Source organism: Macaca nemestrina, chromosome 1 (assembly GCF_043159975.1).
Source record: "Macaca nemestrina isolate mMacNem1 chromosome 1, mMacNem.hap1, whole genome shotgun sequence".
In the NCBI taxonomy this organism is placed as follows: domain Eukaryota; kingdom Metazoa; phylum Chordata; class Mammalia; order Primates; family Cercopithecidae; genus Macaca; species Macaca nemestrina.
The window spans coordinates 68,744,625-68,771,025 of record NC_092125.1 but is presented as its reverse complement, the minus strand read 5'-3'; the positions used below and the strand labels follow the sequence as shown (position 1 = coordinate 68,771,025).

Here is a 26,401-nt window from a genome sequence, read left to right as displayed (position 1 = left end):
ATGTGAGGTACTTTAGAAGAATCTTATTTTGGAAGTCCTGCACATCTCTGCCTTAGATCTTTAAAACTGCGTACATACGCGTGCACACACACATGCTGCACACATATAGTCACAGCATATGTACATATATAAATATACATTGTAAAAATATACTGCAGTAAGTATGTGCATATTATTTTAGGAATAAACAAGGGGGCTATTTTTCTTTTCATCAATAACAGGAACACTGGAAATTCAAGCTTTGTCACCTCCGGTGGGTAATTTGGATCTAGGGGAGAAAAAAAGATACCCAGAATTGGAAAGACACAGCCAAAGCTTCAACATATACGTACTAAGATTATTTGTTTTTCCCAAGTTCATCTGTGGAAAGCTGCTAGGCACTAGACTGTGATTAGAGCAACCACCATTCATCTGTGCTGCAGAAACAGAGACCAGAGACTCACAGATGAAGAATCAAACTCCACAAACCACCAAGAAAAGCCAGTTTCAACCATTTACATTTACGCTGTGGATCTCATCTTTGGCTCAGTACTCGTTCCTGAGATTATGGTGTCCCAGGTGAGCCTTTGCATTAAGCAGGGAGAAGGTATAAGAATGCCATGATAGCAGCCGGTGATTGGAGCAGGTGACCTGTCTTGCTCCAGCAGAAACTGAGCAGCCAGGGAAAGGCAGCAGAAGGCCAAGCACTGGCCAGTCCTGGCGCTCATCAGTCCAGGAATAACTGAAAATGGGTTCTATTTCAAAGCCTTCTATCTGTCAGCTGACTCAGTCATGGAAAGTTAAAAAGAACCTTTGAAAATGCTTTTGTCATACTAAACATATTGGAACTAACGTGGAATTATTTTCAGAATTCTGCCTCTTAGACCAGAGAAGTTAAGATTCAGGCTTCCAGTTCCCACAGAGAAGAAAATGTATAACCAGAGAATTGCATAGTGTGTTTCCTGCATCGCTAATGATCCTTAGGACTGGGAGACAATGCCGTGGGGGTGCCAACGGGTCGTAATCCACCAAGGAACGCACTGTTCATAACAACACACATTGCTTTTTCCAGACCCAGAGGCCCGAGTGAGCACTAATAAGCTGGCACAACAGGCTAATTTGATGTGTGGGATTAATATGTTAATTTAATGCTCTCCTGTTTGGTTAAGTGGTTTGTGTTTCTAAATTTCTAAGCATGGCATTCAAATCCCTTTACATGGGAACCATGTGGCCCCTCTAACCACCCTTCTCCCATTTGTCTTGGCAGCCTCGTGACCTAGAAACAGCATGCCCGTGCCTGACTTCAGGCAGCGTGTGCACTGTTCTCCCAGCCTGCAATGCCAGTCTTCTTCTCCCTCCTGACCCTAGCCAAATCCTACAGTTGATTCTCCAGGTTGCTATTCAAGCCTTGGCTCTTTAATGAACCTTTCCCAAAAGCTTCGCTCACACTGACCGCCATGAACATCAGCTGCCTCTGTGCCTCATTCTGGTCACTCTGCATGTAATGCCTTATAGTGGCCCTCAACTGGTCTGTGCATATCTCATCTCTCCATCTGGATCATAAGCCCCTGGGGGGCAGGGATGAACTCTCACAGCTTTCTTTTCTCACTGCCAGCACTCTCATTTTACTCGACCCCTGAGTAGCATCACCACCATGGACCACTTCCCCTCCATGAAATCTCCCCTCTTCTTAGTTTCTGTGAAATCACCTTCTAGATTTTCCTCCTCCTCAACTCCTCCTCCATCCAACTTCTCAATACTGGTGTTCCCTGGCTGCCTTTTCTTCTCTTTGCACACACGCACGCGCACATTCTCTCTCTCTTTCTCTAAGAGTCTCAAATATTCTCATGGCTCCAAAATATCATCTATATGCTCCCAAATTTCTGTCTCTAGCCTGGACCTTTCTTCTAAGCAATGCCTGGGAAGGCTAGGTCAATCGGCATTTTATTATGTTTATAAAGGCAAGTTCATTTGTCATATAGATATCCTAGCTCTTCATAGAGGGAAGCTCCCGTTTCATGGTTTTATTACATCTTTAATCCAAAGCAGTCATCATAATATGAGTACTCTGATAGAAGGCCAGGCAAGGAACCTTAATTCATGGCAGGGATCATGTCTTATTCAGTTTAGAGTCCTTCAGTAATGTGCAAAGTGTCTCCCACATAAGATGCTGAGAATTTTTTCCCTAAATGAATAAGTTAAGAAATGAATAGCCATGCTGACTATGCCTAAGTGGGCTCAGTCGAGAAAGGGTACCATTTTCTGGAGAAAATGTCTTATGTCCAGTAACTGCTTGATTTCAATTTGTTGAAAGAAATCCAAATGGTGGAGGAATAGAAGGCCATGAGCCATTATCAAACACCACAGCTCTTCTCAAATTTTCTTTATACTCCCTCAGAGGCTTAGTCGGGGCTTGGACTACTGACCCCTAGGAAAAGGTTTTCTAATCAGGACAACTAGACATGTATGTCTTGTCAAGTGGTAAGTTAGGATTCTACAGAATCAAATAACCATAGTTTGGATCATGTTGGTCAATTTACAATCAACAATACTTTTAAATTGGTTGATCTCTTAAAACCAATTTGGAATTCTCTATCTTCAAAATCAAACTGATCAACATGGCCAATAAATTGAATTACCACCACTATAGAGTCTTTGGGTTCTCTCTGATGTCCCAGAACATCAAATCCCTACCACAACCATCAGACTGATTCTCGGTGGTTTTCACTAGAGGTGTGTTTCCTCAATTAAGTCTATAAATAGAAATTTTACTGCTTCAGAGAGGATATAAATCAGCTCAGCAAGACACTCTTGGGGCAAAGAGGGGGAGGCAAGGCTGGGAGGGGAGAACGAATTTAAATTATTCAATGAAATGGAAATCAGGGGTGGGGGTAGGTGAACTATTTGAGATATAGATTCTCCTTTGGGTAGGAATAATCGACAAGCAGCCTGAAGGAGCCTTCCGTCAAAGGAGAGATCAAATCGAGAATTGGCAAGAAGTGGTGTCACTTCAAAATGTTTCCTCTGATTAAAATATTTCAATGCCAAACAGAAATCCTCGCTCCCTGGAGAGTACATGTATAGAGAAAAAGCGCAGTCTTCCAGCAGTAACTCCTCTACATCCACCGAGCTTGGATGCTTTGTGAAAATGCCTTTTGTCAGCTTCCTACAGCTCTGTGTCTCAGTGAGTCACAATCAACAATCCCTTCTCTCATAAAGCAGCAGGCTACCAGGAAGACTAATTCCTCCTTACCCCATTGTTTCCTGTATATATATTTTGTGCACTGAGCATTATAACAGCATTTTGCCATCACTAGACCTATTTGTATCTATGCTGCTGCTTAGCAAGATAATCTCTCAATACTCAATAACTCTCAGTCTTAGTCAGTTTTTTCAGTGTTCAATCTATATTCTTCATGTTGCTGCATAAGCCTATTTCATCTTAAACTCCCCTCAGTGAATGAAGTCAAAAAGGATCATTCATTCTTTCTTTTATTCAACAAGGCATTGTGCCAGGAATTGGGATAAGGGTCAAGAATACAGTATTTCTGACCTTGTGAGGCTTACAGTTCAGTGAGGGAATAAATTATGTTAAAATTTCCATTTCAACTGTGATAAATATAGCAGAAGAGAACATATACAAGGTACCCAAAATAAATTATCAAATGGGATCTAATTGAGTTAGGAGGGCCAAACTAGATATCATTTGAGCTGAAATCTGAAGGATGAGTAGGGGTGGAAGGGAAGGAAAGAGAGCGTTCTAGAAGATGGAAGTACCTGTGTTGGGGAGCTGAGGCTAGAGGGACCAGGTATGTAATGAATGGAAAGAAGAACAGAGAGGTGATGGGGGGAGGAGTGGGAAGAGGCAGTAAGTTAAAGATCAGATAGGGTGTCATAGGTCATCTTAAATGTTGTGGACCTGGTTCTAACAAAATGGGAGTCACTATAGGATTTAAAGGGCAGCAACATGGCTAGGTTTTTATGGAGAAATATCAGTCAGGACTATGAGGATAATAAATGGAAGGGGGAGGAAGTGGCAGCAGGGATTTAGTTAGAAGCTATTTGGTAGACCAGGAAAGAAATGAGAGCAGCTTGGATTAGGATTTCAGTAGAAATAGAAACAAACAAAAAAATTCAAGGTCTACTTAGGAGGCAGAATGTACAGTACATGCAGATGAATCTGAGGGGGAGAGAGGTACAAAGGATAACATAATAGCTTTGGCCTTGAGTAGCTAGATAGATGGTGGTGTCATTTGGGGAAAGACAGTATGCTGGAATTACTGGGAGGTAGGGGTGCATGAGCTCAGTATTACATGTGCGAAACCTGGGAGATTTCCAAGTCAAGAGGTTCAGCACGTTACGTTTTCTAGAAGGGGGTATGTTCCAGAGTTGCACTGTTTAAAATGGTGGCCACTAGCCTTATGGGAGATACTGGGATCTAAATTAGCTAAAATTAAATATATTTAAAATTCAGAGTTTAAATAGGCACTAGCTACATTTCAAGTGCTCAATGGGGCTAGTAGCTACTGTATTAGACAGTGCAATGAACATTTCTGTCACCATAAATGTTCTATCAGACAACCCTGTTGTAGACGATCAGAGGGTTTCCTATTTCCAACACTCAGCTCTGACAAGTATTTGGGCGAATGTTCAGCTCTCAGTCTACCAACACCAAGAAATAGAATTCTTCTATATTTTGATCCCCAAATAAGACCTTGGGGTTGAAGATGAAGACATGAAAGAAGTGGGAGGTGAAGCAAGATGGCCAAATAGAAGCCTTCACCAATCATTCTCCCTGTAGGAACACCCAATTAAACAACTATCTACACATAAAAACACACCCTTATAAGAACCAAAAATTGGATGAGCAATCACAGTACCTGGTTTTAACTTCATATCACTGAAAGTGGCTCTGAAGAGGGTAGGAAAGACAGTCTTAAATTACAATGCCACCTCTCCTCCATCCTCCAACAGCAGCCACATGGCATGGAGCAACAACTCGTACACTTGGGGGAGAAAGATCACAGTGACTGTGGGACTTGGCACTGGAACTCAGGGCTGCCCTGTCACAGCAGAAAGCGATACTGGGCAGAACTCAGCCCAGTGCCCATGGAGGCGGCACTTAGAGCAGCCCTAGTCAGCGGGGAAGCATCCATCCCCCGAAGTCAGAACTTGGATTCCAGCAACCCTTTTCCCCAAAGGCTAAGGGACTCCAAGGTCATAAATAAACTTGAAAGGTAGTCTAGGAAACAAGGACTGATTCCTGAGCAAGTCCTCATACTTTGCTGAACTTCAAGCCAGTTGATTTCAGGGACATGTGACCTAGTGAGACACCAGCCAGGGCATCCAAGGGAGTGCTTGCATCACCCCTCTCTCAACCCCAGGCAGCATAGCTCACAGCCCCAAGACAGATTCCTTTCAAACTTCTGCTTGAGAAGAGGAGACAGAAGAATAAAGACAACTTTGTCTTGCAATTTGGATACCTGCTCAGCCACAGTAAGATAGGGGGCCAGGCAGAGTTCTGAGGCCTCCATCCCAACCCCTACCTCCCAGACAACATTTCTAGACACATCCTGGGCTAAAAGAGAACCCACTGTTTTGAAGGGAAGGATGCAGTCCTGGCAAAATAAATCACCTGTTGACAAAAGAGCCCGTAGGCCCTGAATAATCAACAGTGGTAGCCATGCAGTGCTTGCTGTGGACCTTTGGTATGACTCAGAGATTTGCTGGCTTCAGGCATGACATAGCACATTCCCTGTTGTAGTAGCTATGGGGAACTCCTCCTGCTTGAAAAAAGAAAGAGGACTTTGTTTTGCAGCCAAGGTACCAGCTCACCCACAGTGGAGTAGAGCACCGAGTAGGCTCTTGGGTTTCCAGTTCCAGGTTTTGGCTCAGACATTTCTGCACCTGTCCTGGGCTAGAAGGGAGTCTACTGTCCTGAAAGGAAGGACCCAGGCTTGGCAGCATTCATCACAAGCTGAATGAAGAGCCCTTGGAGGCTGAATGAACACTGGCAATAGCCAAGCAATACTTGCCACAGGCCTAGGGTGGTGGTAGCCATGAGAAAAGACTCCTCTGCTTGTGGAAAGGAGAAGGCAGAGTGGCAAGGACTTTATATTGCAGCCTGGGTGCCAGCTCAGCTATAGTAGAATAATGCACCAAGTAGATTCCTAAGGTTTCTGACTCCAGGACCTGGCTCCTGGATGGCATCTTAGGACCCACCCAGGACCAGGAGGAACCCATAACCCTGAAGGGAAGGATACAAGTCTGGCTGGCTTTGCCACCTGCTGATTATAGAAACCTAGAGCCTTGAGCAAACATAGGTGGTAGCCAGGCAGTAGTTACTGTAGGTCATGGGCAAGACCCAGTACTGTGCTGACTTCAGGTCTGACCCAGTGCAGTCCCAGTGGTGGTGGCCCGCAGGAGTTTTTGTGTCACTCCACCTCCAGCTCTAGCCAGTTTAGCACACAGACTCCATTTGTTCGGGAGAAAGTAAGGGAAGAGAACAAGAGTCTTTTCCTGGCAATCCAGATAATTCTTCTGGATCTTCTCTAAGATAACCAAGGTGGTACTTCCATGAGTCTGCAAGACTCACAGCATTACTGGACATGGGGTGCCCCATAATGCAAATACAGTTAGAGCAACCAAAAACTTAGATCACAATGCCCAAGTCCCTTCAAATACCTGGAAAGCCTTCCCAAGAAGCATAGGTACAAAGAAGCCCAAACTGTGAAGACTACAATAAACACCTAACTCTTCAATGCCCAAATACTATTGTACCATGCACAAGCATGACAACCATCCATGAAAATATGACCTCACTGAATGAACTAAAGAAGGCACCAGAAACAAATTGCTGAGACACAAAGATATGTGACCTTTCAGGTAGAGAATTCAAAATTGCTGCTTTGAGGAAACTAAATGAAGTTCAAGACAAAACAGAGAAGGAATTCAGAACCCTATCAGATAAATTTAACAGACACTGAAATAATTACAAAGAATCAAGCAGGAATTCTGGAGATGAAAAATGCAACTGACACACTGAAAAATTCCTCAGAGTCTCTTAGCAGAATTGATCAAGCAGAAGAAAGAATTAGCACACTTGAAGATGAGCTATAAGAAAATACAGTCAGAGGAGATAAAAAATAAAATAAGAGAATGAAGCATGCCTATAAGATCTAGAAAATAGCTTCAAAGAGGCAAATCTAAGAGTTAATGGCCTTAAAAGGGAGGTAAAGAGAGGAAAAGACAGGGGTAGAACATTTATCCAAAGAGATAGTATCAGAGAACTTCCCAAACTAGAGAATGATATCAGTATTCAAGAACAAGAAGGTTACTGAACATCAAATAGATTTAACCCAAATAAGACTACCTCAAGATAATCAAACTCCCAAAGTCAAGGATAAAGAAAGAATCTGAAAAGCAACGAGAGCAAAGAAATAAATAACATACATTGGAGCTCTAATACATCCGGCAGAAGATTTTTCAATGGAAATCTTACAATTCAGGGGAGGGTAGAAGACACACAGTGCTAAAGGAAAAAAACTTTTATCCTAAAATAATATATCCAGCAAAAATATCCTTCAAACATGAAGGAGAAATAAAGACTTGCCTAGACAAACAAGCTGAGGAATTTCATCAACACCAGAACTGTCCTGCAAGAAATGCCAAGGGTAGTTCTTCAGTCTGAAAGAAAAGGATGTTAATAAGCAATAAGAAATCATCTGAAGGTGCAGAACTCATTGGCAATATCAAGTACCCAGGAAAACACAGAATACTATGACAATGTAATTGTGGCCTACAAACTGCTCATATATTGAGTAGAAAGACTAAAACACAAACCAGTAACAAATAATAACAACAACAACTTTTAAAGACATAAACAGTACAATGAGATATAAATAAAAACAACAAGAAGTTAAAAGTAGTACAAAGTTAAAGTGTAGAGTTTTTATTTTTCTCTTTGCTTATTAATTTGTTTATGCAATCAGTGTTAAGATGTCATCAGTTTAAAATAACGGGTGATAAGATTATTTGCAAGCCTCATGGTAATTTCAAACAAAAAAACACACAACAGATACACAAAAAAGCAACAAATTAAAACACACCACCAGAGAAAATCACTTTCACTAAAAGGCAGAAAGGAGGGAAAGAAGACCACAAAACAGAAAATGAATAGTAACATGGCAAGAGGAAGTCCTAATTTATAAATAACAATGTTGAATGTAAATGGACTAAACTCTCCAATCAAAAGACAGAGTGGCTGAATAGATTAAAAAACACATATAGATTAAAAAACAGGACCCCATGATCTGTGGGCTACAAGAAACACACTTAACTTATAAAGACACATAGACTGAAAGTAAAGAAATGGAAAAAGATATTCCATGCCAATGGAAACCAAAATAGATTTCAAGACAAAACATCAGCAGCTATACTTACATCAGAAAAATAGATTTCAAGACAAAAACTATAAAAGAGACAAAGATACATATATCATCATTATACAATGATAAAGGGATCAATTCAGCAAGAAGATATAACAGTTGTAAATAATATATGCAACCAATATTGGAGCACCCAGATGTCTAAAGCAAATATTATTAGAGCTAAAGAGAGATATCCCAATAACAGCTGAAGAAATTATACACCCCACTTTCAGAATTAGACAGATCATCCAAACAGAACATCAACAAAGAAACATCAGCTTTAACCTGTAGCACAGGTCAAATGGACCTAATCGACATCTACAGAACATTTCATCCAACGGCTGCAGAACACACATTCTTCTCCTCCACATATGGATCATTATCAAGGATAGACCATATGTTAGGCCACAAAATCAGTCTTAAAACATTTTACAAAATGAAATTATATCCACTACCTTCTCTGAACAATGGAATAAAAGCAGAAATCAATAACAAGAGGAATTTCGGAAACTATACAAACACAGGGAAATTAAACAGTATGCTCCTGAATGACAGAGGGTCAATGAAGAACTTAAAAAAGAAATTGAAAAACTCCTTGAAACAAATGATAATGGATACACAACATGCCAAAACCGATGGGATACAGCGAAAGAAATACTAAGACGAAAGTTACAGCTATAGGCACCTACATCAGAAAAGTCGAAAAACTAAAAATAACCTAATGATGCACCTTAAAGAATTAGAAAAGTAAGAGCAAACCAAACCCAAAATTAGAACAAAGGAAACAATAAAGATCAGAGATGAAATACATAAAATTGAAACAATGAAAATACAAAATCAATGAAATGAAAAGTTTGTTTTTTCAAAAGATTCATATAATTGACAAGCCTTTAGCCAGACTAAAGAAAGCAATCAAGAAAGTAATCCCAATTATAATAGCTACGAATAAAATTAAATACCTAGGAATTAACCAAGAAGTGAAAGATCCCCACAATGAAAATTATAAAACACTGGTGAAAGAAATTGAAGAGGACACAAAAAATGGAAAGATATTCCATGTTCATGGACTGAAATAATCAATATTGTTAAAACATCCATATTATCTAAAGTAATCTACAGTTTCAATGCAATCTCTATCAAAATACTAATGACATTCTTCACAGAAATAAAAAAAATCCTAAAACTTATATGGAACCACAAAAGACACAGAATAGCCAAAGCTATTCCGAACAAAAAGAGCAAAACTGGATGAATCACATTATTTAACTTCAAAATATACTATAAAGCTATAGTAACCAAAATAGTATGGTATTGCTCAAAAACAGACACATAGATCAATGGAACAGAATAGAGAACCCGGAAACAAATCCACACATCTACAGTGAACTCATTTTCAACAAAGGTGCTAATAACATACACTGGGGAAAGGACAATCTCTTCAAAAAATGGTGCTGGGAAAACTGGATATCCATATAAAGAAGAATGAAACTAGACCCCTCTCTCTCACCATATTAAAAAAATCAAATCAAAATGAACTAAGGACTTAAATTTAAGGTCTCACAATATGAAACTACTAAAAAAATACATTGGAAAAACTTGCCAGGACACTGGAGTTAGCAAATAATCCTTTAGTAATACACAACCAAAGCAAAAATGGACAAATGGGATCACATCAAGTTTAAAGTTTTCTGCACAGTAAAGGAAACAATCAATAAGTGAAGACACAACCCACAGAATAGGAGAAAATATTTGTCAACTGTCCATCTGACAAGGGATTAATAGCCAGGATATATAAGGAGCTCAAACAACTCTGCAGGAAAAAAATACCTAATAATCTGATTAAGAAATGGGCAAAGGATCTGAATAGACATTTCGAAAAAGATGACATACAAGTGGCAAACAGGTATATGAAAAAGCGCTCAACATTAAAGTCAGAAAAATTCAAGTCAAAACTACAATACGATATTATCTGTCCCCAGTTAAAATGGCTTTATCTAAAAGACAGACAATAACGAATGCTGGTAAGGATGTGGAGAAAAGGGCATCATTGTACACTGTTGGTGGGAATGTAAATTAATACAACCACTATGGAAAACAGTTCGCAGGTTCCTCAAAAAACTAAAAACAGAATTATCATATGATTCAGCAGTCCTATGGTTTGGGATATACTCAAAAGAAAGGAAATCAGTAAATTAAAGAGATATTTGCACTCCCATGTTTACTATAGTACTATTCACAATAGCCAAGATTTGGAAGCAATCTAAGTGTCCATCAACAGACAAATAAAGACAATGTGGTACATATACCCAATGGCGTATCATTCAGCCATAAAAAAGAATGAGGGCCTATCCTTTGCAACAACATGGATGGAACTGGAAGTAATTAAGGAAAATAAACCAGGCACAGAAAGACAAACTTCACATGTTCTCACTCGTTTGTGGGAGTTAAAAATTAAAACAACTGAACTTGTGGAGACAGAGAGTAAAAGGATGATGACCAGAGGCCTGGAAGGGTAGTTGGGTGGAAGGATGGTTAATGAGCATAAAAATATAGTTATATAGAATTAATAAGTCATAGTATTTGGTAGCACAACAAGGTGACTGCAGTCAACAATTATTATATATTTAAAACTGACTGGAAGAGTATAATTGGATTGGTTGTAACGCAAAGAAAGCATAAATGCTTGAGATGATGGATACCCTATTTACCATCATGTGATAATTACACATTGCATGCTTGTATCAAAATATCTCAGGTACCCCATAAATACAAACACCTACTATGTACCTGCAAACATTTTTTGAAAAGACTATATGACAAAGAAAAAATAGTTTTTTTTATTTAGACATCTGCTAATCTATCTTAATAAAACAGATGAAGGATATACACCATGAAGAAAGGGTGTGATGGTTAATTTTATTTGTAAACCTGAATGGGCCCAAATATTCACTTAAATATTATTCATGGGTGTTCTGGTGAAGGTGTTTCTGGATGAGATTAACATTTGAATCAGTAGACTGAAGAAAGCAGATTTCCTTCCCCAGTGTGAGTGGGCCTCATCCAATCTGTTGAAGTTCTAAATAGAACAGAAAGCTAAGACAGTATTTTTTTCTGTCTTCAAGCCTGTCTTTGAGCTAGGACACTGGTCTTCTCTTGCCTTTTTTTTTTTTGGACTGGAACTTACACCATTAGCTCTCCTGGGTCTGAATTTGTCAGCCTACAAAATCACACGGTCTAATTCTGTACACTAAATTTCTTTACCATCATCCCTACCGCACCCCACCCCCGCCCGCCCACCCAAACACACACACACCCTATTGATCCGTTTCTCTGGAGAACTCTGAATAATACTGAGGACGTGAGGGGCATGCAGAATGAACTCACAGAGGCAGTAAGTCTTTATTTGGATTTTGACAGAAGAACAGGAAACTGATTCATGGAAAGAGAGAGAGGAAGGGTAAACTAAGTGGGGAAATAGTTCCCTCAAAAATTTGTGTGCATTTGGATGTTGTGTGGAACTACACAAGAAACAGGGTACTGGAGGAAGACTCTATGTCTGGACAAGTGGAGGAAGAACTGAAGAATCGATCTGATATGAAAGCACTAATTGTACACTGACTTAACACTGAGGCTCACTCAGACAATGGGGATAAACAGAGTAATGGGAACCTGGCCATGTACTCAAGGAGTACATTGTCTAAATAGCCGTCACCTCCTACCAGGCTTGTAGGTGATAAAAATAGGTTTCATAAAATATATTCTTGCTCAATAAAGATGCAAGCCAAACATCACATTTGCAACATATAAGACAAATATTTTGCCAAGAAAATGCATATCAAAAATTACTATGTACCAAGGTACCTGAATTATAGATGGAAGGTCAAGTGAGGTGAATGAGTGAGTCCTGAAGCAAGCTGTGATGGAGCAAGGTAGACAGGCAAGAGCTTCATCCTGTGAGTAAATGTGCCTGATGCCTTGATTTATTTTGAACCAAAATGAACAGGCCACAGGCTACATGGCACAGTTGGGTTACTCCAATGTTTTAGATTTCTAAAATTATTACTAGCATAAGCTATGGCTCAAAGGCCACAGAGCACTGCTTAACATTAAGTTCAAGGTTAATGTTAGCTGCTTCATGAAACAGCACAGAAATGAGTTACAGGGCTACAGACAGGGCTGAAAAGAACCTTCTGTCTTTCAAAGGTGATAACTGTGTTTTCAGGCTTTGGAGCAGAATGCTCAGATTTGAGGGAAGATTAAAATCTTTATGATACCATCCTTTTTCGTTTTCCTGTGTGTTACATAGCCATGGCTTTCACTGAAATACCATTTTCTATTAGAATCCATTGGCATTTCCTTCCTGCTGATGGCTGGAAAAATATTTATCTTTATACATACATGAGCATATTTAAATCCCCTCCAATGTGTTGTTTGACTACTCAGTTTATTTCAGTTTTTATTGAAATAACTGTCCACTTGTACTATGGCTATCTTTATAAAAACATATGTAAATGTATTCTGTTTTGACAGGGTTTTTTAAAGTGCATTTGCTTTAGTTATTCATATTGGTGGAATTTAGCCACATTAATCATTTTTCAAATTTTCTGTGTGTGATTGCCTGCCATGAACACTGATGCCAGCACATTTCTTTTTAGCTACTTTTTTTGGGGTTAGAGGGATATTGCTGCATCTTCAGAACTGATGATTTCCGACAAGATTGTAATATATCATATACCACATTTGCAAGATAAAAGCTATGCCCATAGTTTAAAATCACTTAAAATATATGTGTAAAGAGAAATGCTTAATTGATTTTCCAAATCACTTTCCTGTAAAGTTGAACTGTTTCTTAAAACCTTAGTTGTTTTTTATACTACTATATACAACACCCATCAGGATTTAAAATTCCAGTTATACTCAATATTAGCAAGGTCATTCTTATGCGCCATTGGTAGAAACATAAACCAGTGTACTTTTGTCTACAGGGCAGTTAAGAGTTAATAGGCAATATACATAAGGAACATTAAAGAAGAGAAAAACCTTGAACCTGGAAATTTCACTTATGAGAATTCATCCTGGTTATGATATTCATTTTAATCCAGTGGACAGCTGCAAAAAACCTTTAGAATAATATGATTACTAATAATAGGAGACTAAAATAAATTATGGCATATCCACATAAGGGAATTCTATGTAGCCATTAAAAAGGGTGGTTAGGTATGGACTCAGTGACTTAAAAAGGTGGTCCAGATACAATCATCTCTCTGTAATAGCATTTGTTTTAATGTTACATACATATGTCTGTTTGTATAAACACATAGAAAAAATTTAGAAGAATGGATCTTAACATGGTTTCTGTTGAAGGGAGGTTTTTTTCTTGTTTAAATTTTCTAATTTTTACATAATACATTTTTTATAGTTATAACATATATACGCATACACACACACAAACACACATAAGCACTACAGAAGCTTCTTTTCCAGCTGTCTTGTCTCTAGGCATATGGACTTTGAACCAACCTAGCAGAAAGGGCCCACGGTGAGGGCAGGGAATCTGATGGCCCCATCCCTCCCAGACCTAATCTGCGTAGCTCAGCTGTCCCCTAACACAGAAGCAAGGACCCTGCTCACCAGACTGTCCTGGATGCAGGGAATCTCCACCAGCCTCCGGACTCCATTCTCCACGGTGACTCCCAGCCAGTTGAGCGCTGCCCAGCACCAGAGGTAGTCGTAGCCGCCATGCCAGTAGCTCACAAATGCAAATGTCATCGCCGTGGAAAACAGTGTCCCCAGCAGGCCATGCTGGGACCCGCCCACTGGAATGTACACATACCTAGAGAAAGAAGAGGCTGTTAGGAGCCATGCAGAGGGCTGCCCTGCAACTCTGCCTGCTCCCTGGCTTGACTCTCCTGTAGCACACTGCTGTTCACATATGCAGATCCTTCCTCGCTTCCAGGAGGCCAGATTCCTTGGATTCTCCATCCCACAAGGAGTTGGCAAAAACCCAAGCCTCAGCTCTGCAGGGTGTTAGGTTAAATGAACACACAGGCTCAAGAGCTCTCATTACTAGAGCAAAATAGCACTTACAAGAGGCAGGGCAAGAAGTCATGAATTTAGAGTTTCTGAAAGGGGTGGGCCCGGGCCCAACCCTGGAAATCCAATCACAGAATGGCAGTTAGGCTTCTGGCTACACGGGACCAGCAACCTTCAAGGCAGGTGGTATGGTTTGGCTGCGACCCCACCCAAATCTCATCTTGAATTGTAGCTCCCAAAATCCCCATGTGTCATGGGAGGGACCCAATGCGAGGTAATTGAATCATGGGAGTGAGTTTTTCCTATGCTGTTCTGGTGATAGTGAATAAGTCTCACACGAGATCTGATGGTTGTACAAAGGGCAGTTCCCCCGCACAGGCTCTCTTGCCTGGCACCATATAAGATGTGCCTTTGCTCCTCTTTTGCCTTCCGCCATGATTATGAGGCCTCCCCAGCCATGTGGAACTGTGAGTCCATTAAACTGTTTTTTCTTTATAAATTACCTAATCTTGGGTATTTCTTCATAGCAGTATGAAAATGGACTAATACAGCAGGTGCGGATTTTACAGCTCAGACTATTAAGTTTATGGTAAACCCATTATTTAAATGCAGTTGGTAAGATCACGTTCCTAAACAGGCAGGAGCTGGGTGCAGCAGATGGGTGCCAGAGACGGTTCCCCAGCTTTCTAGGCAGGTTGCCCAGAAGCAGTCGTGAATTCACAACAAAGAAAAGGGCTCTGTGCTCACAGGGCAGCCAAAGTACCAGACAAAATGCACAGCCGTCCCCTGGGTATGTTCTCTATTGCCGAGACAGCTGCCTGAGTACAGAGAGACAGGACTATGTTCTTCAGTCAGTATTTTCCTGCTTGAGTTGGACAAAACTCACACCTTAGGCTGTTAGGACCTGGAAAGCTAGGAGCTTTTTGCAATAGCCTTTTTAAAAAACCCATAGGCCTTTGTTTATTGCTGATCAGTGCTTCTTTGTCCAACCTTCCTCCAGGAGGGAAAAGGAGAAAATCCTTTTCTGAATACACAGTATGTTCCAAGTACTAGACACTTTACATATACTACTTTGTTTGATTCTTTAAAGCACCATATGTATGGTTTATACCCACTGCCCCAGCATTTTAAACAACTTAGCATTTGTCCTGTTTATATACCATTTTAATTTGGGGGAAGCGATCAAACTTGTTTTTGAGGAGGAAATAAAATTGTTTTCGGAGACGAAATTGTTCTAGTCAAAATGTTTTCAACAGGACTATTTTATTTTTAGAGATAGCATCTCTAGATGTTACCCAGGCAGGAGTGGAGTGGTGCAATCTTAGCTTACCACAACCTCAAGCTCCTGAACTCAGACAATGCTCCCACTTCAGTCTCCCAAGTAGCTGGGACTACAGGCATGCACCACCACACCCAGATAATTAAAATTTTTTTTTTGTAGAGATGATAAAAGTTGCGTAGGCTGGTCTTAAACTCCTAGCCTCAAGTGATCCTCCTGCCTTAGCCTCCCAAAGTGCAAGGATTACAGGCGTGAGCCACCACACCTGGCTTAATAGAACTGTATAGGTAGGCAAGCTAAAAACAAAAGCAACTTATCAGGCAATAAATCTTTTTAAAGACTATACCATTGTAATTACTTCAAACTATGCCACTGGACAAAGACTCTCTCCTTGACTAAACTTTAGTCAAGCTCCTCTAAGCTCTCTAGGCCTTGACCTTGGTGTCCATCTTTATTGTAGCAAGAATACTGCTAAGTCGGTTTAGAACGAACCCCCCACCTGCAGTATCTGATCATGCTCCAATATCTGGCCAAATTCTTCATCACCTACTCTTGGTGCCTGATCACCCTGGCTGCCTTCAGGAGGAATCCTGTTAAGTCTGTTTAGCCAGAATCCCCCTATTTCCCAACGTTTCCTCTTAATAGTAGTCTACTCAATGACCTCCACCTTGCTCCTTGGCTATATCCCCCTTGTCCAAGCTGTATTCAGAATTGAGCCCAGTTCTGGCTGGGTGCAGTGACTCTTGCATGTAATCCCAGCACTTAGGGAGGCCGAGGCGGGTGGATCACCTGAGGTGAGGAGTTCGAGACCAGCCTGGCTACACGGCAAAATCCTGTCTCAACCAATAACACAAAAATCAGCCAGGCATCGTGGTGTGGGCCTGTAGTCCCAGCTACTTGGGAGGCTGAGGCAGAAGAATCTCTTGAACCTGGGAGGAGGAGGTGAAGGTTGCAGTGAGCTGAAAACATGCTACTGCACTCAAGCCTGGGTGACAGAGCAAGACTCTGTCAAAAAAAAATAATTGAGTCCAGTTCCATACTGAGGTCTCTTTTCCCCTATTACAATAGTTCCCAAATAAATTTTTTTACTGCTTCAACTACTACCTATATCTGGTTTTTCTTTGACATCCTCCACTCTCAAATATGTTCCAGTTTCCAGTTTGGATAATAAATTATTTGATCACCTTACATAATCCCATTTTATGGGTGAGGAAACTGAGGTTGAGAAATTAATTTGCCCGAGGTACACAGTTGGGGAGGAGAAAGACCAAGAAGCAAATCTGCAACTGTACACCCAACTTACTGCTTCCATTACATCCGTGGGCTAATTTTTAAAGTCCTCTATATTTCACCCCAATCAGGAACTATTAAACTGGAAGGTATGTGAGAATGTAGCAGTTTCAGAAATAAGTAAAGCAAAGCCAATTCTTTCATTTGTGCAAAAACAGGACCATCTTGACAATCAAATTAGCAAATAGGCATCAAGCAGTCAATACAGATTACGGAATCTTCCACCTGCTGTTGAGCATGTCTTTAGGCCTTCAGGGAATTCCTGGCACTATGGGAAACAGACAAGACTTTGTTCTTGCTATAAGGATGGGCATACCTGCTTGTGAAACAATAGCAAACAAGTCCCATCATTAAGCTATGTGACATGGTACAAAGTAGACTAGGAAGGTTTCAGAGTGCAGGGGAGAAGGGTGTGAGCGAAAACAGTGGGGCAAAGGAGGCTGAAGGGCGAAGCCTCTCATTCTGGCAAGGCCAAGAGGATGAGTTTTGGTAGGCAAAGAGAAGCTTGGGTTCTGCGCCAAGGACACAAAGGAGGGGCTGGATGACAAGTCAGAAAAGCCTGACAGCCCAGGGCCCAGTGGTCTTATCCGGTGTTCTGCTGCCCCCTAGAGGCTGCTTGGTTATTGGTGTAGAATACTCAGCAGAGGCAAAAAATGGGCCAGAATTACGCTGCTTCCTACCTGCATGGAGGTAACCGCTGGCCCATCATGAGGCCGCCCTTAACTTTACATAACCAGTGTTGTATGTAAAAATAAAATAGGGTGATCAAACCTATTGCAAAAGGATGAAGAACGACTTCTCTTTAAGGAAACTGTGCAGAGGGCTATTTTATAAAACAGATTATCAAATCTCTTTTCACCCAACCTGCTTCATGTTGTTGTGGTTGCTATTGTTTAAATCGTATCTCACTAATTAAAAGTGAGCTGCAGCCAGGGACAGTGGCTCACGCCTGTAATCCCAGAACTTTGGGAGGCCGAGGCTGGGGAGGTCACTTGAGGTCAGGAGTTCAAGACCAGCCTGGCCAACATGGTGAACCCTGTCTCTACTAAAAATACAAAAATTAGCCAGGTGTGGTGGTGCACACCTATAGTCTCAGCTACTTGGGAGGCTGAGCCAGGAGAATTGTTTGAACTTGGGAGGCAGAGGTTGTAGCGAGCACCACTGCCCTCCAGCCTGGGCAACAGAGTGAGACTCCATCACACACACACACACACAAATTAGCTGCGCTGTATATGTCAGAAAACCAAAGCATAAAACCCTCTCATTCTCCACACCAGTGGTACTTGATCTTGAATTCAGCTCCAAGGAGGACACGTTTTCAAGCTTGTGATCAGGAAACATCTAGCCCCAAAATTACATGCCCAGCTATTTTGGGCATCTCCTGGAACCAAGGCTCTGTTACTTTGCCTTCAAAATGACAGCAGACAAACATCTCTGAAAATTCCTTTTATTCCAGAAATTCATATATGGCAGGTCTCCAAGGACATGAGGCTGTTTGTTTCAAACCAGAAGAGGGTATAGTTTCAAGACTGGAAGATAAAAATCTCTTCTTTATTCTTAATTTCTAGAAAACAGTACGTGTGGTAAAAAGGAGAGCAAACAGGTTATTTTCTTTTACAAATTCTACCATCTTCTGTCAGTTTCATGATTAATAAAAACAGAAACATGTCTCTTTTTTTAGAAAAGCAATAGTATGAAACTGCTTACTAAGATTCGCTGCACAGTAAATTGATTTCCCAATGGAAGAAAGCAATCAGCACCACCTTCTCAGCAAAGCAAAACTAAAAACCTTGCTTCTCGTCAGTGACTGTGTCAGGCTGAGTCTTCATGAAGCCTGCCTCGGCCTGGCTGGCTTCGTGTGGTCACCGCTTATAGAAAATGCTGCAGCCACCTTCTTAATTTAAAAGCATCTCACCGAATCAATGCACCATAGCACACCCCCAACTCAGGAGGAAGAATCCATATAAAATGTAGACAGTATTGATGACTTCTACCCTTTACTCAGTGCCCATGCGCCAGATGCTTTATGCATACTATTTCTAATCATTAAAACAACCCTCCAAGGAAATAACTAGGCCTATTTTACACAGGAGAGGTAAAATCTGCACCTAGAATGTTGTGTTTTTGGTGATATATTTCCTGTTTAACCAAATCTTCAAAGCAGTCTCCACAGAAACATCCACTGATGTTTTATTAACTGAAAAATGTCCTTTCTAGGAAAGAATTCTTGCTCAAGAGAATAATGCTTACAATTTACAAAGGGATTTGAGCCAATGAGCTCTGTTAGCCACTGTTCAGTGTCAGAAGACAAGAGGTATAACTTCTGCTTTTGAGAGACTAAGTAGTCACAAGTCCCACAAGCAGAGATAACACCTGCTATCTCAACTCCCTGACATCCTGCAGACATCTGCCTATTTCAGAAGTGGGGCACAAAAAGTTGGTGGCTAGGGTGATGCTGAGTAGAGGTACATAAAGGGAGAAGAAAGTATCTAGCTCCCTCACACCTACTATGAAAAACAACACAAATATACGCCCTACAGTGGGAGACAGGGGTGGAAACAATCCATGTGGTAAACGCATTTATCTAAAAATCGCAACACTTCCTTTTTCCAAGGACCCATACAATAGCTCCTTGGCTTGCTACATTTACCACTTAATTCTATGACAGACTAATCCCAGACCCCAATAAGGTATGAAGATGAAGCACCAGACACTGACGGACGTGGCTTTTACTGTCTCCTGCACTGAGCTGAGGTGGGCTTGCTGGTTTCCTGTCATTATTTACCTATTCCTCGGCCGGGCTAGGGCAGGCAGTTGCTGACATCCTACTCCAGCTCCGCCTTAACTTTCCACCCTTATTTCCCTTCTCCCCACTTGGCTCTGGTAACAAATCCTAAAATCCTGAATAAAGGAGAATTTGATAGCTCCGTGCCCTTGGTCATACCATTTCCACATCTTGAAGACATTCCTCCATCCTCCCTGATTTTCCAACACCTACTCAGTCTATAAACTCCAGTTGATTTTCCATGTCCAGGAATTCTCTTTTGCATTTTCCAGCTTGCAGTTTAACCCAGGAACCTACGGTGTGTACTGTCTGTTCCGCTGATTGAACAGCTATTTACCAAAATGTGTCTATTATGGGTGTCATTTGAACTAAATTATAAGATTCATTCAGACAGCACTAGATATGTGATGTGCGTATGCATATGCATGTATGTGTGTATTACACAGCTACTAGTCAACAGTACTTATATACGTAACACAATTTCCATTTACTGCTGATAGCCTCGAATAGCTTTTAAACTTGTTGTAAATTGTCACCATTGTCATGGACCCATTATAAGCAACAGGAACAAAGGGAAGATTGGTTATAAGGTCCTGTACCAGGTACTGGGAGACTTTGGAAGACACCTGTTCCTAAAGAATACAGACCACTGAAAGACCCTGAAGTTTCTCCATACTTTGTAATCCTAATTACCCTATTAAAGTCAAAAGTATGTGTCACTACACCTCTGGAACTACTCTAACCCCAAGAGATTTACCACCCAAAGTAAAAGTACTAGTCCTTCAAAGAACAGAGCCTTTAGTGGCTAGGAAAGGCAAGACTTTTGTCCATGTTACACTGGTGGTGAGGTGACCTCACCTTGGCTTCATCTGGGCCCTGAGACCAGTCCCTGTGCTCAGGTTTCTCTACAGAGCTGGCTGTGCTGTCCTGAGCCCAGTTCTCATGGGCAGTAGCTCCCCTGACCCAACCCTGGCTCTGGCTTTGGCCTTGGCCCACATTTTAGTGCTCTTTCTCACAGCCAATGATGACCCTCCAGTCAAATCTCCATCTTCTAGGTAGATATCACAAAGGAAGCTACACATCTACTTATAAAAAGTTTTCACAATCTACCCATCTGACAAAGGTCTAATATCCAGAATTTACAAGGAACTTAAACGTATTTATAAGAAAAAAACAAATAATCCCATCAAAAAGTGGAAAGAGGATATGAACAGACACTTCTCAAAAGAAAACATTTATGTGACCAATAAACATATGAAAGAAAGCTCAACATCCCTCAGCATCAGAGAAATGCAAATCAAAACCATGATGAGATACCATCTCACACCAGTCAGAATGGTGATTATTAAAAAGTCAGGAAACAATAGATGCTGGCTAGGCTGTAGAGAAATAGGAACGCTTTCACATTGTTGGTGGGAATGTAAATTAGTTCAACCATTGTGGAAGACAGTATGGCAATTCCTCAAGGATCTAGAACCAGAAATACCATTTGACCCAGCAATCCCATTACTGGGTATATAACCAAAGGAATATAAATCATTCTACTATAAAGACATATGCACACGTATGTTTTTTGCAGCACTATTCACAATAGCAAAGATTTGGAACCAACCCAAATGCCCATCAATGATAGACTGGATAAAGAAAATGTGTGGAATACTATGCAGCCATATAAAGGAATGAGATCACGTCCTTTGCAGGGACATGGATGAAGCTGGAAACCATCATCCTCAGCAAACTAACACAGGAACAGAAAACCAAACACTGCATGTTCTCATAAGTGGGAATTGAACAATGAGAACACATGGACACAGAGAGGGGAACAACACACACCAGGGCCTGTTGGGGGGTGGAAGGTGGCGGGAGGGAACTTAGAGGACAGGTCATCATAGCAGCAAACCACCATGACACACGTACACCTATGTAACAAACCTGCACATTCTGTATACATATCCCCCCCGCCTTGTTTTTTAATAAGGAAAAAAAGTTTTCAAAGGAAGATGCACACAAAAAGGAATATAATTTGCTTTTAATATCTCTCTGTCCAGTAGAGATAATAACAGCATCTTAATAAGTAATAACCAGCAGTTGGTTAATGGGCAACCATAGGCTTTGTCATCCTCCAGAAGGCTAAGAGGAGTCTATTTTCAAAGCAGAGAAAATATTTTGAGCTGGACTAATTCTCAGCTCCTTTACTAAAAGATGCTGTATAAAAGCTTCATATGCAATTCTGAAAATTATCTATTAAAAATTCTATGCACTCTTTGGCAACAGAACATTGTAGAATTTATAAAATAGAAATTAAATTCAAGCTATATTTAGCCTACACTTCAACTTCTAGGTAAATGTAATTAGATGCCAACATTTAAAAAATAATAATTTCTTTCTTTTCTCACTGAGCTGGTAGTTCAGTGAGTTGAAGTACTGTGCTGATAAACCCAAGCTTGTAGCCTCCATCTTAGAGAAAGATTCAACCACACCTTCATAGTTCAAAACCCAAACTCTGGCTTCACAAAAGCTCTATCTTTCTCACAGAAAGAGAGGCTGAGAGAGTATGAATGGCTCAGTCTAAGCACATCTGTCACTAGAAAACAGCCCAAGCAGCAACAGTGGTGAAGTGGAGGACAAGAAAGAGGGCAGTGCTTGAGAGCTAGAAGATGTGACCTTGGCCCTGCTCTGCCACTCACCAACTTCTGTAACCCCAAACTTGTCAAGTAAACTTCTCAGCTTAAATATACACACTGAGTATGCACTAGCAGCACTAAAACCTTCTTTGAGTATGAGTTGCTGTGAAGATCAGATGAGATAATATATAAAGACTCTGGATCCACATTTAATTTTTTTTAAATCATGGCAAGAACACTTAGCATGAAATCTACACTGCTAACAACTGTTTAAATGCATAATACAGTATCGTTAACTATAGGCACAATGCTACCCAGTGGATCTCTAGAAATTCTTCATCTTGCATAACCAATATTTTATATCCATTGATAAGGAAAAGACCCCCTTCCTCTCACCCCTGGCACCTGGCAACCACCATTCTATTCTTCGCTTCTATGAGTTTGACTAGTTTTTAACCTTTAAGTTTAGGCGTACATGTGCTGGTTGTTATATAGGTAAACTCGTGTCATGGGGGTTTGTTATACAGATTATTTCATCACCTAGATATTAAGCCTAGTATCCATTAGCAATTTTTCCTGATTCTCTCCCTCCTCCCACCCTCTATCTGTGGTGTCTGTCATTCCCCTCTGTGTGTCCATGTGTCATCTTTTATCTCCCACTTATAAGTGAGAACATGGAGTATGTGGTTTTCTGTTTCTGCTAAAGATAATGGCCTCCAGTTCCATCCATGTTCTTGCAAAGTACGTGATCTCATTGTTCTACATGGCTTCATGGTAGTCTATGGTGGATATGAACCACTTTTTCTTTATCCAATCTACCATTGATGGGCTTTTAGGTTGATTCCATGTCCTTGCTATTGTGAATAGTGCTACAGTGAACATCTACATGCATGCAGAGTTTGACTATGTTTAGATTCCTCATATAAGTGGAATCATACAGTATTTCTCTTTCTATCATGGGCTTATTTCACCTTCATAGCCTTATATATAACTGGAATCATACAGTATTTGTCCTGTTATGGGCTTATCTCACTGAATAGAATATTCTTCACGTTCATCGATGATGTTGCAACTGGCAGGAATTTCTTCTTTTTTGAGGCTGAATAATATTACATTGTATGTATATACCACATTTTCTTTATCAATCCATATATCAATAGATATTTAGGTTATGTCCATATCTTGGCTGTTGTGAATAATGCTGAAATTAATACGGAAGTATAGATATCTCTTCTAGATACTGATTTCCATTATTTTATATACTCAAAAGTGCGATCGCTGAATCACATAGTAGCTCTTTTTTATTTTTCTGAGGAATCTCCATACTGTTTTCCATAGTGGCTGTACCAACAATGTACAAGAGTTCTATTTTTCCACATCCTCACCAACACCTGTTACCTTTGTTTTTCTAGAAAATGATAGCCATCCTAACACATATGAAGTGATATCTCATTGTGATTTTGATTTTCATTTCCATGATGACTGGTGATATTGAGCATCTTTTGCACATATACCTTGAAACATACAACCTACCAAGAAAGAATCAGGAAAATCTAAACAGACTAATAACAAAGAGATTGAATTAGTAATTAAAAACCTCACAACAAAGAAAAGCTCAGGACCTGATGGCTTCGCTGGTGGATTCTAACAAACATTCAAAGAAAAAGTAATACCAATCCTTCTCCAACCGTCAAAAGAACTGAAGAAAAAGAACACTTCCAAACTCATTTTATGAGGCTGTCATTACCCTGATACCAAAGCCAGACAAAGACATCATTAAAAAACTACAGGTCAGCTGGGCACAGTGGCTCACATCTGTAATCCCAGAACTTTGAGAGGCTGAGGCAGGCAGATCACATGAGGTCAGGAGTTCAAGACCAGCCTGGCCAACATGGTGAAACCCTGTCTCTACTAAAAATACAAAAATTAGCCCAGTGTGGTGGTGCATGCCTCCTGTAATCCCAGCTACTTGGGAGACTGAGACAGGAGAATCGCTTGAACTCAGGAGGCAGAGGTTGCAGTGAGCTAAGATTGCACTTCTGCACTCCAGCCTGGGTGACAGAGTGAGACTCCATCTCAATAACAAAACAAAACAAAACAAACCTACAGGCCAATATCCCTGATGCACATAGATGCAAGAATACTCAACAAAATACTAGAAAACGAAATTCAACGGTATGTTGAAAGAATTGGTTCATCATGATTAACTGGGATCTACCCCTAAGGTGCAAGGATGTCTCAGCTTACACAAATCAATTAGCATGATACATCACATTAACAGAATGAAGGACAAAAGCCTTCGTTATCATCTTAATACACGGAGAAAAAGCATTTGACAAAATTAGACAAACTTTTGACAAAATTAGACAAACTTTTATGATTAAAAACTCTCAACACACTAGGTACGGAAGAAATTTATTTCAGTACAATAAAGGCCATATATGACAAGCCACAGCTAACATATTTGACATTGAAAAACTGAAAGTCTTTTTGCTAAGATCGGCAACAAGCAAGAATGCCCACTCTCACCACATCTTTTCAACATAGTATTGGAAGTACTAGCTAGAGTAATCAGAAAAGAAAAATAAATAAAAGGCATACGAATTGGAAAGGAAGAAATAACATTATGTCTGTTTATAGATAACATGATCTTATATATGAAAAACCCTGGGCCGGGCGCGGTGGCTCAAGCCTGTAATCCCAGCACTTTGGGAGGCCGAGGCGGGCGGATCACAAGGTCAGGAGATCGAGACCACAGTGAAACCCCGTCTCTACTAAAAATACAAAAAATTAGCCGGGCGCGGTGGCGGGCGCCTGTAGTCCCAGCTACTCAGGAGGCTGAGGCAGGAGAATGGCGGGAACCCGGGAGGCGGAGCTTGCAGTGAGCCGAGATCGGGCCACTGCACTCCAGCCTGGGCAACAGCGTGAGACTCCGTCTCAAAAAAAAAAAAAAAAAAAAAAAAAAAAAAAGAAAAACCCTAAAGACTACAAAAAACCCATTAGAACTAATAAATTCAGTAAAATTGGAGGATATAAAACTAACATAAAAATCAGTTGATTTCCTATAAACAATAAATGATCCAAAAAGAAAATTAAGAAAAAATATCATTTTTAAAAGAACAAAAAAAAAAAAGAAAAGAAAAAAATAGAATGACAAAGAATAAAATACTTAGGAATAAATTTAGCCAAGAGGGCAAAAGATTTGTACACTGAAAACCATAAAACATTGATGAAAGAAAGTAAACACACACAAAAAATGGAAAGATATGCTGTGCCCATGAATAGAACTCTGGAGATTTTAACACTGCATACACATGAAAGGTTTATACTTACTAATAATGGGCCAGCAGCAGCATACTTCATTCAACGAATATCATGTTAAGTGTTCTTAACACACACACACACACACACACACACAAAACCCAAAGGGGTACAAGGAAACTTTTGGAGGTGATGGATATGCTTATTACTTTGATTATGTTGATGGTTTCATGGGTGCATGCATATGTCCAAACGCATCAAATTGTACACATTAATATGTGCAATTTTTGTGTATCAGTTACACTCCAATAAAGCTGGGGTTTTAAAAAGCCATTATCATAACAAGTAGCACTCCTATATCTTTCATCAGCATTTGAAGACACCAAGAACACTGAACTGCTTGCTCAGGGATGTTCTTTACTTGAAACCATTAGTCCTAAAAGTGTCACTATCAAATCCAGGTCACTTAGTGCTATTGGGTCAAAGCTATGGATTCAACACCCACATATACCTGTTGATTATTTCTTAATCCAGATGACAGCCAGCTGTTCTCCACACACCTAACACTGGCTGCGGAGGAGCCTGCAGAAGGTATGTGGGTGTGCCAGGGTAAGGCAGTACCTACTACGATTTTGTCTATCTCCAACATTTTGCCATCAAATAACTGTCACCCTTCCCCTCAGGTTCCCCCTTTATCTGCCAAGTAGAAAAGTCACCTGAC

At 40.4% G+C, this 26,401-nt stretch overlaps 1 protein-coding gene across 10 annotated transcripts in view; it reads right to left on the bottom strand.

The window, feature by feature from the left end:
* Window positions 1-26,401, bottom strand: part of LOC105484918 (hedgehog acyltransferase) — a 348,464-nt gene that overhangs the window by 72,956 nt on the left and 249,107 nt on the right. For all 10 annotated transcript variants that reach the window (XM_011747037.3, XM_011747042.3, XM_011747032.3 and 7 more), the window contains one exon: window positions 14,040-14,241. In XM_011747037.3, the coding sequence (XP_011745339.1) occupies window positions 14,040-14,241 (202 nt within the window). The remainder of the gene's footprint in view (window positions 1-14,039; window positions 14,242-26,401) is intronic.